At 35.7% G+C, this 15,069-nt stretch overlaps 1 protein-coding gene across 3 annotated transcripts in view; it reads left to right on the forward strand.

The window, feature by feature from the left end:
• Positions 1-4,384: 4,384 nt before the first annotated feature.
• LOC140761539 (uncharacterized) overlaps positions 4,385-15,069 on the forward strand; it is a 31,733-nt gene continuing 21,048 nt past the window's right edge. Inside the window, exons 1-7 of one of the 3 annotated variants that reach the window (XM_073098905.1) lie at positions 4,385-4,702; positions 8,251-8,331; positions 13,641-13,740; positions 13,827-13,911; positions 14,023-14,072; positions 14,150-14,215; positions 14,644-14,723. In XM_073098905.1, coding sequence (XP_072955006.1) covers positions 4,655-4,702; positions 8,251-8,331; positions 13,641-13,740; positions 13,827-13,911; positions 14,023-14,072; positions 14,150-14,215; positions 14,644-14,723 — 510 coding nt within the window. In that variant the 5' untranslated portion in view covers positions 4,385-4,654. The remainder of the gene's footprint in view (positions 4,703-8,250; positions 8,332-13,640; positions 13,741-13,826; positions 13,912-14,022; positions 14,073-14,149; positions 14,216-14,643; positions 14,724-15,069) is intronic. The other 2 variants (XM_073098903.1, XM_073098904.1) reach the window with 2 other exon arrangements.

Genomic DNA, 15,069 nt, shown 5'->3' on the forward strand with positions numbered 1-15,069 from the left:
TTAATTAGATATATGTGTCAAGTATCTCTTTGGGATGTTGCCAGAATTCCTAATGCCTAACCTATTTGCTTGAGATTTTATTTGTACAGTATTTTTACGTGGAATTTTAGTTACTTTTTTTATGATTATTAAATAAAAAACATTTGTAGATGAAATAACAAAGACACCATTATTTGAGCATAATATATCTAAAAAGTAATAAATTTGTTAATCATTTTTATAATTAAATGGATTATAATATAATGTAGGTTATTTTTTATAGACATCTATGCATAAATAGAAGTTCCAGTGAGCACCCATTGAAACACTTTAGAGGGGTATAAATATAATATTAACTTTTAGAGGATATATGGTACAAATCGACTTGATTCGATTCAAAACGGTTCTAGACTAGAGTATGAACGTGATTTTTAAAAAAAAGCTGGAGCAACAGAACCAGCAGATCGATCAGCTTATAGCTGAGAATGACGTATTGAAAGCGATATTTGTTTTCATCTTCTTCTTCCTAGCATAAGCGGATGATCTAATCGTTGGATATTCTTGAATTTTTGATATGTTGTCGCCCTTGAATTTAAAAGCTTTCTAATAAATCCAAGATCGCAAAGTTTAGATGATTAGATCTTGAGATATACCATAGCTTGATAGCCCTTCAATAAAAGACGAGGATTATGAGTTAGAGGAAGCAACTATAGCAAATTGAAATGGAGATAAAGGCACAATACTATTTTCAATTAGCAGATTCCAACTCCAATTAGAGTTTCCTCCGTATATTTATAGAGGCTCATTTTAGGGGCCCAAACAATTAAGTTAAAAAAACCATAACAAATCAACTAGACCAGTTGTTCTTATCTTCTTGGATTAACATAGATTCTTAATCTGGAGAAGTCGTGAATACCAAAGTTATAATTAAATTTTTCCAACATAAAATAAGTTATAAAAACGAGCTATAATTATAATTTATGTTCGACTCAAAAAGCATTCGAGCCTAACTCATGTTCGACTTGTTTGGCTTGGCGAGTCAAGTCAAGCTTATTCAAAACTCGGCTTAGTAGTAGGATTAAAGTAACTTGTGAAACTAAAATCTAACCAATAAATCTAAATCTAATGATTAGAATAACTGTTAACAAGTGATTAATTTTCAACAGTTATATATATATATAAGCTATATCGATACAAATATGAGCAAGTTAAGCTTTTCCACATGGTCCACATCTCATATTATATGCTCACGTCGTCCCAACGAACCTGTTTGGTGGATTATATTACTCTAAGTGTGTCACTACATGCAAAATAAGTCATTAGATTGCTTTGAGTTGTCTGAAGATTTCAGGCATTCTTTTCAACTCGTAGGAATTTGATACTTTTGTCGATCCTTTTCCTTCTTAAACGATCGTTTTGTTTCTACTGTTGCTTTTGGAAGAGAGTTGCGGCTATCTGAATTGGATCAAGTCCGGAGCTTTACAAGTATATTATTAAATCCATTTTAGATGCTGAGCTAGTTGTTTCTTTTCCTGAAGAATTCATTGCTCATGTTGTTTAAGTTATCTACTATTTGAATAACTAGCTTAAATCTCTCTTCTAATTTTTTCTGAGAAATTGATCAAAAGCACATTTTCTACCTATATCATATCACCACCTTTGTTCCAGATTCCATGCATTTCATAGCATTACTCTTGTTAGGCCTTGTTGGATTAGATGTGAGTTACTAGTGTAACTATGTCTCTCTTCCTTCAACTGCATGAGCACTTGGCTAAATTTGCCCTTCTATGCTCTCTTGTTGATTGTTTCCAATGCTTTGTATCCAAGTCTCCACAAGTTATCAGTTAATTATGTACCAACAAAGTAGGAAGGTTTGCATTTTCATGATGGATAATTTCATGCATATCTTTTTGTTATTTACTTCAAACCTATTTAGATGCATTGCTTGAAAATGTATATGACTAAGTTTCCACTTTAAGCACTAGAAGCCTTGCAGTTTTATTTTCTTTGGTTTGATATCTCTTTTCCACTACTGAAGGCAGTAGAGTAGTAAAATGTAGTTAAAGTGTTCCAGTGGATTTTACTTTTTCTTCTTGTCTTCCTTTTAAGTGTTTTCCTTGCAAGTTAAACTACTTTGCTGATAGTAAAAGCTGTTGCTTTTAAGATTATTCTGAACAAATGAATGGTACATAAATGGTTTTGATATATTTTTTTGGGTTCAGTTAGTAGGATTCTACTCTTCCTTTCCCTGATTTAGTTGTCTAGATATACAAGTTAATCTGTTGCGCAGTTGGTTGTATATAGTTGTGCTTAGTGTGGTAGCTAGCTATACATTCCATGCAGTGGCTTATGATGTATATTTAGTTGTTGCAGGGTGCTCCTGATGCTTACAAGCTACTGCTTTAAGCTAGCTTAATCTTAATGTCGAGTAATTTAACCTATTTTTTCTCTAGCTCTCATTCATCTATGGAATAAGAATATGCTTAATCTACATTATATAGTTTTCTTATATTGATATAACAATTAAAGAACTATTTAGGCATATACTAGTATAGTAAGATGTACTTCTTTTTCCTCTAATCTTCTATCTAATATTTCCTAATTACTATTTTATTCTTGAAAATGTATCAGTACAATCACTCTTCTTTCTCTTCACCTTATTCATCTATTATAAAAGACAACTCAATCATTTGCCAAGCTATCGTGTCAATTTTATATTATATTAAATGTAACTATTATATAATATACTAGTATACAACTAAATACTATAACAACTTATACTGGTACAAGCTTTCTTATGCTAATATAGAATTAGAATAACTATACTGGTTCTATTTTCGCCCTCAACTTCGGATAGTATAATCAAACTCCAAAGCTCACATTCTCTGCAGTGCCTTTGCTGTATGGGTGCGTTCAGATCTTACATTTGGGCTGATTATTCATCTCCAAAGACCACCCAAATTGAGGCCTAATTATCTACTGAGACTAGTGATTCTACGCAAGCAATTAATGCTTCTGAACACATTTTCAATACTTAGATTGCAGGGTTTCTTGCTTAGGTTGTGTTCAGGTATACTTGTGTTATTTAGGCCTCACTGTATCTTTCTGTCTGCTACTTGGTATGACTTCCCTGATGCTTTCTAGACAGACAATAAGTTGAAGGTTCTCAGAATTCTATAAACAAAGAGAGGTCTGCCGAGTAACAATTTACTCACTTCTCTGATCCAATAAAGACATGGACCTCCCAATTATAGTAGTTCAGTAAATAGTTTTAAAACCAGAAATAGTAGATCAGTAACTCCTGTGGTCTATATGAACATTGGGCAATTTACTTACTCTAATAATAAATCTTAGTGGGGACCCAACTATAATGGGAAAAGTAAGTCTACTTTTCTCGATCAAGATCTGGATCCATGTAAGACTTATCCACCTCTGCTTATCCACACCCCCCTCCCCCCCCACCTAATGCTAGATAAAAGGGGAGAGGGGGTTTATCCCCATGGACCATGGTAGAGAAACAATGCCAGTCTTTCTCGTAGTTGACCTCGTGAGATGACGCGCCCCATGGCCACGACCATGGCTTCATGGCGAAATAAAAGGATCACTTATCCCGCGAATAAAGTCCGGAAGTAGCACGAGGTATTCACATTTCATGTGGACACGAGTAGAGCATGATTCCATCTTTCCCTCTACCATGCAAGTCAACGCCTATTCAACTCGCATCATACCTCGTTTTAAATACTGTTAGCTGACTACAGCTTCCAATTCATGGTTTCTCTGTAATCAGAATTATTAGATGCTTACAATGGATAACTTTAAAGTACACCACCAAGGTGAAAAGAAACACTTGTAAATCTGGTACTCTTTACTGTATTTTTTCTTCTTAGTTTTATAACGATTCTATTAATTTATTATTAGCTTTCCAACTCTTTTTTAAAAAATTACTCCCTTTTTTGCTGCCAAAAGACCAATGATCAGATAACTTATCCCAAGATGAACTATTCAACTTTGACTGCAATTCCTTTATCGCCCACCAAAACATCATCCTCTGTTGCTCTAGACTGTGGACAGACTTATCCACCGATAAACCTCCCCTTTATCCTTCAATCATGAATAAGATCGGACGGTCTTATGCTGTACGAGTTGGCGATTTTGCAATTAAATTTTTTAATTTAATATATAATTCGGAGTGCATATATATATATATAATTATTATTATAATTAAATACACAAAATTTAGACATTAAATTTGAGTATTGGAAAAGCTTCGTCAGAACCATCGCATATATATGATTATTATAAAAAGTAGGAAAATCGAACCACGCTATCTTGGGAAACCTATTTGGTAAATACGTCAAACTTCAAGTCCATTTATTATCCCCTCCTTCCTCCGTATTCCAAGTCGCAAAAGGGTGCGGAGAAGAGAGAGAGAGAGAGGGGCAGAGAAGAGAGAGAGAGAGAGAGAAAGGGGAAAGGAGGTCTCTCTCTGCGATTTTAATGGCGGTTAGGGTTTTCTTTTCATTATTCTATTAAACCCTCGCCCTTTTTTTTATTCCCTTCGTTTCTCCCCGCTTCCAATTCCGGGCAAAAACCCTAGTAGTCACTTCTTCGGCTCCGCCCTCGAATTCGCCTCCGGGGGAGGAGCTTCGCCGTCCACCGTAATAATCGCTGCTCGATGGGAGGACAGGTGAAGGCGCCCAACTCGTCGAATAATAACATGCAGGTGAGTAGGAATTAGGGGTTCTTTCTTGCTTGCTTTCTGTGCTCGAAATCTTGGATCTTGTTCCGTGCCCTAGATTCGTTCAGTAGGGTTAGGGCACTGGTTCTTGCTGTTTATTACTTATCGGAAAGCGTGGGAGGTGTTTTGGATGGATTTATTGAGTGTAATTCATAATGGTTTTTTTTGATTTTGTAGAATGAGTGATTCCGGCTGGTTTTTTTTTTTTTTTTTAACTGTAAATTTCTGTAACTTTTGCTGAACATTTGGTGCATATTGCTCTTGAAGTTTGATAATTGGAAGTGGGTATTTTTCTCTGGCACTCCGTACACTTGGTGGGTAGAAGATCTGGCTCTTTTGATAAGGACTCAGCGGATTTGGTTTTTGGATATATTTTATTGTCTTATTGGAGGGTGCTTGGCAATTGAATGTTGCTATATTTCATCTTGAATGCCATGTTGACGGTTATTGGATCAGACGTATGATTAATTGGGTGCATTTTGCTTACTCGGTGATGAATCATAATCATATAGCCGACGGTAAAATTGTTTGGTAGATTGAACTAATTTGGTTCATATTGAATTAAAGTAGACCCCTGCAAGACCTGTGGCTCAAATAATTTAGCAGCTGCTAAACTTCCACAACTTAGTTATTCAGCTTATTCTCAGTAAATGTACACGCCCATAAAGATTGACGACAGTAAGTCTAATGTTTATTATCTCTCTTTAGAATTTAATTTAACACAATATTTCATTTTGCAAATTAATCCCTGCTGGTTAGGTTGCTGTCCCTAATGCACTTTAAATCTTGAACTTAGTGTAAAGAATAAAGACCATAATTTGAATATCATGTTTAGCTTCTCACTTAAATGTTTAGTAGGATGATCTTCATAGCTATTATTCCTGTAGTGTGCAGAACATAATTGACGTCAATGATCTTGTTCAAATCATAAATTGTTAATGCTGAAGCTCTAGTTGTTTTGGACTCGACAAGTTTAAAATTTTCTTAGTTTTTGGGTCTCATTTGGAGGCCCTAAGACAGTCAATTAGGGGATCAAAATGTAGAGCTGAAACTAGTCAAACAACAGATAAGTTGAACATGACTTGAAGATAGCCATGGCAGCCATGTCTTCACTAGTTCTTTTATGATCTAGCAAGTTTTGGTGTCTTACACATTTCGCATCAATCTTAGCAGCCTCCACTGATACAATGCATGTAGGATGATACGATTGCCATGCAATACAATAATGGAAAATAGGATGGCATGGTAAAAAGGTATACTTATTAGTGTCATGGTTAGTTGGATTGGGATCGGCCAAACCCAATCTTGATTCAAGCCCGATCTGAACTCTCTCTCTCTCTTTCTCTTTCACTATTTCTTTCTGCCCGATCTGAACTCTCTCTCTCTCTTTCTCTTTCACTATTTCTTTCTTTTTTTCTCTCCTTACCATATAACCATTGTTTCTCTTATAAAGAGATCTAACTCCAACAAACTTTGACAAACTCTAGTATATAATTTTTTAATTTATGTTTTTATTTCTCTTTTAGTTTTTATTTTTATTTTTTCCACACTCTTCCTTTTTCTTCTTCTTTTTCGATGCACCATGGTTTTTCTTTCTTTTATTTGATTTTCTTTCACTCCCTCTCTTTCAAATCTCTTCTTCTTTTTAATTTTTATTGCACTATAGTTTTTCTTTCTTTATTATTTTTATTTGTGATAATTTTTTAAAATCTTTTAGAAGTTCTCCTACATTTTTAAATAATATTTAGAATTTTACGTGATTAAAAAGTTAAATCCGATTCAGCTGACTGATACGTATCTTTTTTTTTTGGGGGGGGAGAGATCTTGATCTTGATACCGAATTTTCAAACCTTGATTAGTGTAACTGTACAATTAGTGATTTTGTAGTTTTCAACTTATGTGGTGCAAGTGGTCCGCAGAGCAGGCACTTAAAAATAAGGATTCTATCAAACTATGCATTTTCTATGTAAGGTTGGAGAATTTGATTCATTATATGCATCAATACTTGTATATCCTCATGCTCAAATTGACTTCTTTATTGTGCCAACTGTGGTGAATTGCCATCACGGTCAAATCTTTGCAATGATGGATATTTCTTAAGGGTAGGTGACAAGCAAGTAGTAGGAAGTCCATAATGAGTGAGGTTGAAAAACTTTGATAGCAACAGTTGAACTTTTTAAGGAATCTTAGGTGCTTCTATAATGCATAAAGGTTGATATTTGTCCTATCATTTTGAAACTTCTTTTTTCAAGAATTATAACAACTTTGCTCCCAAGAGAGCTGAAGGGGCTTTATTCCTTTCCTGGGATAAGATGCAGATTTTGGGGTGCAAGGGAATCAACATTGTCCTCGATAAAGGTATTGGTAACTTTTTGTATGTCATGTCATGTCCTCCTATCAAGATCCTAAGAGTTACTTAACAAAAGATGGCATATCAATGGGTACAGCATCACACCAAAAATTTATTCCAATATGACTTACCTATAGAAAACTTCACAATATAGTGACTTATCATTGGGATCTTGACAATGATAATTCTATTTTATCATTGTCCAAGAGAGACCTTCCTCCTTTGAATTGGGCTGTTTTATTGCTTTTCTAGTTTTTCAGTTTCGAGCCAAAGCTTATCTACCATTTTCTGATTTATACAATTCTCAGTGCTGGCACTGTTTATAACAACAAAGCAGTTATCTTTTGATATATGTATTTGATAGAAAGATATTTGGTTACTTTTTGAAATATCCTCCTTTACTATACCTTTTTCTGTTTAAAGTCTCATTTAGATCCACAATGTCTTCACTTTGCTAGGGGCTCTGAAGGTGAGTTGACATAGAAATGTTTGCATTGGTAGATGGATACATTATTTATTTATTTATTTATGTGAATTTTCAGTACTATGTGCTAACATAGTTGGGGGAGTTAGATACCCAAGCATCATGACCTAAAGATCCATGCTACTTTGTACTCGGAAAATTTGAGAATTGCATTACGGTTACTCTTCTGAGTTTTGGGTGCACTCCTAGAGAAACAACTCTACAAGAATTGTCTTTGGAACTTGTTAGGTGGTCAATGTTATCTTTAAGAAGTATTTGGTCTGTTTTTTCCATATGGCATCCTTATATTTATTTTCTTTGTTTTGCTTGGTGATTGTATTTTTAAATGCTGCTGTTTAAATAGTCTGCCTATATTTTTTATAATGCATTTCCATATATTCACATGTTTATATGGTTGGGCATACTGTGCTGCTTTGATCTGTTCCTTTTTCTTGTCTATTTGATGTGGATCAGCCAGATTCTTGGGACATCTAGGAAAGTTATCTAGATTTTGATCTTATTTGCATTGATTTTTGCTGTGCATGAGTCCTCTTTCATATTGATTCTTTATCTTGTTGTAGCCTTAACCTTCTTTCTCGGGTCTCAATATTGTTCTCATTCTGTTGTCAGCGTTTATATGTTAATTCAAGGTAGATACTTATTTTTGCCATATTTCTGTTAAAGTCATACATTTATCTGACCTTTCTGAAATCGTATCAGCGTGTTAAGGTATACCGCTTGAATGATGAGGGAAAGTGGGATGACCAGGGAACAGGACATGTGTCTGTTGAATATCTGGAGGTTGGTTTTGCTACTTTCAGTTTTTTTTTTGTGATCATTCTTATTTCAGTGACACTGACTCAATTTTACATGTTCCATCACACTGAATTGTTTTGGGTACCTTGTAGTGTTATCTCATGAAGTTGTTTGTTGAGATTGTCTGGTTAAGTTCTTATGTTATATATGTCTACTCTTATAATCTTGCATGTTAGGAAAAGGCGTTTGGTGTCAACATAACATCAAATGAGTTTTCTGATACATCTAAAACTCGATGATCGATGGTCTAAGTGAAGGATTCAGTAGATATTTGTAGAATGATGAGTATGGAACCATAGAGGTCCTCACATATAATGCCTTTTGAGCTTAGGAATATGGTAGTGCTGATGATGACAGGATATGCTGAAAATCTTTTGAATGTGTTGTACTGTTAGGCATGAAGCAATAATAATGATAAATTAGACAAATTTGTCCCTTGCATGAGATATACTTATTGGAGTTACGAAGTATTAGCATGAGTCAGTGTAAACATGACCTCTTGGTGATGATAAATTGGAGAACTATCCCACGCATTAGAAACATAATGGTGTGAATTATGAAGTATTAGCATGACTTAAGCCTCTCAGCTCTAGGAAAGTACTGCACACCTTGATCATGTTCTACTCGCCAAGTTCACTTGACGTTGATCCTAGGGGTCAAAGCTCCTATTTACCCATAATATATTGAAATAGCACTAGCGGTTTTTTGACAGGAAACGCAGTTGACTTCGTTGAATATTTTGTTGTGAATGAACAAGATATTGAGGAATTGTCCATAGAGCCAGTTCGACGAGAAGTTTTTGAAAACGCAGCGCAACTAGGCGTCAAATCTCATGTTGATAAAAAAGAGTTGAAGAATTGGCAAGTCAGCGTAAGCTAATGAGGCTTTCGGCTACTAGACTCTAGCCAAAGCGAAAAAAGACAGGTGGAGGAGCAACATCTTATCCGCACAAAATTCTCTTCATGTATTGAAACATCACTCTATATAAGAGAGTGGCATTAGCTTGAATGTAGGAGAATATATCTTTGTGTACTTGATCATAAGCAATGTTTTGAAAGGCAACAATGGATTGTGGGCAGTCAACCTGTCACATAGTTTCTAAGTGAAAGGCGGGTGACAAGGTGGTCTAGCATTTATAATATATATAAAATTTAAATATATGATATATAATATATAGTAATATGGCTAAAAATCACCGGAGCAACAAAATTGATACTAAGATTACATGTATTTAAAAATATGTAGTCATAACTAATCTTTTTTCTCCTCAAACAATTACAAAATTCATAGAAGAAGAAAAATGGAAAATCCCTAGACTATACTCCATCTCAGTTGCCTTCTTGCTATCTATTTACAACAATACAGAATAGGGTAAAAGTGGAAACATAGGGAACCGAAAATGAAAAAGAGGGGAGTAGAGAGAGCCAAAGACGACATCCTCTTTCTACAAAACTGAAATATAGGAAGAAAAAGGAAAAAGATTGGAAGAGAGAGAGAGATGAGATTTGAGCGAAAGAACTTGTTGCCTATTGGCGTTGTTGGAGAGGGAGAGGAGGATGCAGTGGAAGAGGGGGATGAGGCAAGGGATGTGGAGGATGCGCATATACGGAAAAGGAGAGGAGCTTGACGCAAACCGTTGCCCTCGCCTTGTGCCGCTAATCAGTACTGTTTGAGAGAGCAGAGGAGACCAGTTTGGGCTCAAATCAAGGGAAGAGGAAAGAAGTGGATTGAGATTTTTTTTATAGTTTAGTTCTCAAACCCATTACCTGTCCTCACGCGATCCGTCTCGTCATTTTGCCAAAACCAATCCACCGCCACATTTTCACTATGCGGAGTGGTCAGTGCTCCACCTTGCCAAGGCGGCTGCCATGGTTGCCTTTTGATACACTAGTCATAAGCTTTTCATACGTTGCAAAGAGGATGTGAATGAAGGAGAATATAGGCCAGACTTTCTAGATTCTCTTTCCAAAGTTGATGGGCACTAGTGGTTGGATTACTTTCTCTATGCACCTGCAGGAATTTATAGTTGATTGATGAAATCCCACTTGCTGTGAGCAGGGAATTCAATATTTGTTCTAATTTGTATTACTGTCTTTTTATTTCTTAATTTGAACCAACATGTACTTGGAACCTGAGGCACTGTAGTTTGGTAGTGTAGAATGTAAATTTTTCATGGGCATGTTTGGTTGTAGAGTCTGCATAAGTAGTCTGATGTTGTTTGATTGGGGATGTGATACTTGTAATGGTGCTTTACCCTCTTGAGTCAATATGTTTAAGATTTGTTAGGAGCTAATCAGTACTGATGTAGGTTTCATGATAATTATAGTGGTGCCTCTTAGTTCTACTTTAACTCAATAGAAAATGTGTTGAAAAGACTTTAGGTGCTATATTGGTAGGAAAAGGATTAGTGCTTGGGAGCTAGCTAATACTGAACAAAGTATTAGGAGAGTGGAGGCTAAGGTAGCAATATTATGAGTAGACAAAAGGATAAGATTTTTAATATCTTGGCTTCTGCTGATGAATTCACCAAGGCTGATGTTTAGCGATTTAGGTTGCCCTCAAATGCATTATGATCTTTAAGAGGCTTCTCGTTGGGGTCAGGGGCCATGGAGAATCAAATTTCATATTTGGCTCTGACGATTCCCTTTTGGTACTCGTGCAAGCTTCAGAAGTGTTAGAATTTTTGGACAGTGGTTGACCTTTTGCTTTTATTCAGCCGATATTGGTTTAATCCCTTTGATTGATCATATTACAAGGAGCATAGTGATCCCATTGTAATACTAACTACTTGGATTAATGTGATTTGCTGTGCAAATTGCCTATGAAAGATTTCTATCGGCTCTTACAATGATTGATATTTGATGAATATTAACCTACTACTGGATATCTTGCGTAGGTAGCTGCATGATATTGGTGCTTCCATGTTATTTACTAATATTACATGCTGTCGCAGTCAATATTTTTAAAAGCTATTCAAGTGGCTGCCAAGCGGGGCGGCGCATCGGCCGCCCTACAAATCTTCTTTGCGACTTTCTAAAGTCGACGGGTTGCAATGTCGCTTGTGGTGGACCGCCTTATCGCTTGGTGACCTAGGCGACACATTAAGGCGTAAAAATGGTCTAATGGGTTGGTAATGGATGCGGGCTAACCGGTGGACACTAACCCAAAATCCCTAGTTTGTCATCTCCCTCACTTGATTGATCTGCCCTAAGCCAATCTCTTGTCTTCCTCTCTCGACCCTCCCCTCTTGAGCAGTGGGGACGGCGGCGCCAGGCAATGGAGGGGTGGTTAGCGGCGAAATCATGTACCCCCCCTCCATTCTTCTTCTCTATTTCCTTTCTTTCTTTTCTTTTTTCATATTTTTCTTCTTATCTGTTTCTTCTCTTTCTTTTCTTTTTTCTTCTTTTTTCCATTTCTTCTTCCGCAATGGTTGGGTTGGCCCGTGGACGATTGGGGGAAATGGGAAATATCTCCGCCAATCTCACAATCTCATAATCTTACAATCTCATTTGCTAGATGAATGCGAATTAATAGAGTGGATGGAGGTTTTCAAGCTACTAGGAAAGAAAGAAGAGAGAAGAGAGAAGAGAGAAAGCTATGTAGGTGCAGAATAGGATAAGCTACAAAGATTAATCTCCCACTCTTGTAGCTTTCTTTTCTTTTTTGAAGCATATCGCTATATCAAGTTAGCAACACCTATGTTTTATTCTTATTGCATAAACATCTCTTCCTTTATATATATATATTGTGTGTGTGTGTATGTAAAATGTGATTTTTTGTAAATTGCACACTATTAAAATTTCTATATATGCTATATTGGTATATATTATGTATTATATAATTTTTTTTTATTTTTATGTATTAAAAATACTAGACCGCATTGGCACTAGCCTTTCACGGAAGCGTTAAGCTGTGGGACGACTGCTTGCCACTCGCGACTGCCTTTCAATATATTAGTTAGAGGATAATTCTCCAAATGTTGGACCTAGTGAGAGGGACCCAAATTCCGGTTAGCTCAATCAAAGGGTATTTCTATGGAATTTGGTTGTTGTTGTTGTTGTTGATGTTTTTCTCCCTTTGGCATCCGCAACTGGGACCGAGTCTCTTTCCTTTCATTTTATATGTTTGAACCATCTTACATGATTTTGTCTCACTTTTTGCAAAGTTTGTTGCTTTATCTTTTCCATCTCAATATTTCATCTTGGCATGATTTGTTTCTCAACTTTGTTATTTTGTAGCTGCTCTACATTTTATAATGCATTAAGTATGATCTGGCGATGTGGCCTTATGGTTGTCCCGTGAGCACTTTTTCTCTCTGAATTTGCTGTTGTAAATCTCTCTTTGGCTTCCTTCACAATGCCATCTCACCTCTACTGTTCATCAAGTTCTAGCAAAAAAAATTAAACATTTAAATCTTAATTTTGCTTGCTAAGTTTGCATTTTGCATGCACCAAGTAGTATGCACTGATAATGCTGCACCTGTATGCTCAATTATGAGACTCTTCTTATGAGATGATTGGATGGATTCCATGATAAAGTCCAAATCCTGAGGTTGGTTAGAAATTGGAGGGTTTGTATTTAGATTCACTGATGATTGATATATGATGCCATTCTTTCTTACTGCAATAAGTTAGCAGAAATATATTTGGATAGCTTTCTTAATCAGTTTCGTTCTGGTATCTTGTATGTCATCAGTAGAACCAATGATCATGTAATAAGCCCCTGCTAAAATGAATGACAATCTGTAACCATTCATAATGTGCTTTTATATTCTTGCCTGCTGTTAAAAAATGTGAAGCTTAGTAAATTCTCTCTAATGGGATACATTTACCTGAAATTTTTAATAAAGCACCGCATTTTTTAAATTCTTGTATATCATAGTGTTTGTCAAATAGTCCGTCTTTAATTAGACTAGCTATCCATCAGCGACATGTATAACAATGTGGTCATTAAATTCAACAGGAGGACTTTTAAAGTGACCAACCTGTCATTGTTTTTGCTTAGCTCTATGTGTACTACTAGGACCAAAAAATATACTTCCTTATTGCCCTAGCATCAACTTTTTGAAGAGTATCTTCTGGATATTACGAACTTGATAGACATCTCATGAAATTAGTTAGAATATAGAAGGAAGTAGATTATCAGTGCATGCCATGGAACATGTAATGCAAGAATTGCGTATGAAGTCATTTATTCTTGTTGATTTTCCTTTGTTTTTGGAGGAAGTACCTCTGTTATTTCTTAGTGATTTTATTACATTTGGTTTGCTTTTAATTTTATATTATGATTTGCAGAGATCTGAGGAACTTGGTTTGACTGTTGTGGATGAAGAGGATAACGAGACATTACTTATGCACAGTATCTCTTCAGATGATATTTATAGAAGGCAAGAAGGTGAATAAATGTGCTAATCTTTACAATCTGAAGATGATTTGATAATTATATTAGCAGAATATTTACTTTCCCGAATTTTTTGGCAGACACAATTATTTCATGGAGAGACCCGGAATTAGCTACAGAATTGGCATTGAGCTTTCAAGAGGCCACAGGATGTTCCTATATATGGTCTTTCCATTTTAAGCTCATTAACTTATTTAGTTTAGCTTTCTGGTGTTGAATCTACATATTTATCTGAAATATCCATTAAATACTGTATTACTGTTGTTGTTCATACAGGGACAACATCTGCGGCATACAGAGAAATCTACATTTTAGCAATCTTGGAAGTAAGTAACCGTATATATGCATTTCATTCTATTAACCACTTAGTTCTGTTCCCTCTATATATGACCGTTTACTGTAGGTCTTGAAGTTGGTCCTCGTCCAGCAATAGAAAATCTAGAATCTAGTAGGATGCTGCAATCAAATGGTACCTTCTCTGTTATTCTGCTTTTCTGTATTTTGCTTATGTATGTCTTTTTTATGTTCCGGCTTTTAGGCACTTGTCTTCTGAACTTCCTGTTTTATTGCCACCTCCCTTTCCATCTTCTTAATTATCAGGATATGAAGAATGATAATGGCATGGAACCTTGAAGAAGAACGTTTCCTTTTGTTATGATTGAAGCATCATACATATGTTTATTAATTTAGAGGAATTTTGTTGTTGATGATACTTGCCTTCTTAGTGTAACCCTTAACTTATTTTGTCGGATCAGCGTTACTTCTTTCAAAAGACAATTGCATATCTGGAAAACTTTATATCTTCTGGTCATTATCCTCTCAATATGAAGGTTATACTTATTGAATTACCAATGATCAAGGCTGCATTACTGATTATCATTATCATTCTATTTGCAGATGATTCATTCCGCACTGTTAACAGTGAATTGAGAGAGCTTCCACCTGTTGAACTCTCTAGCCTTCCTTTAGTTTTGAAGGTGTGAAAAATCTCTTTTGATTGCCTTTCTGTATCTATTTGGAGCTGAATATGATAATACAAAATATTGCTTTTTTTTGTCACCTTATTTTAGCAAAATTTTTATGTGGAATTTAAGGTTGTTGAAAACTTAAAATGTGCTAGTATTACTATGTCATACTCCAATTTAGGAATATAACTGGTTGTAAACCCAAGTGCCCTATGGAGCATGAAATCTAGCCTCACTGTTAGTAGGGAAAGAAGGGATTGCTGTGCTGGTTGTTGGCTGGGCACAACACCTGCCACGAAACTTGCCAATTGTGCTGCAAGATACCACTCCACTGCCACCCTAATGTAAGAGATGAGAG

This window comes from Typha angustifolia, chromosome 6, assembly GCF_048772165.1.
Source record: "Typha angustifolia cultivar Huaian chromosome 6, ASM4877216v1, whole genome shotgun sequence".
Taxonomy (NCBI): domain Eukaryota; kingdom Viridiplantae; phylum Streptophyta; class Magnoliopsida; order Poales; family Typhaceae; genus Typha; species Typha angustifolia.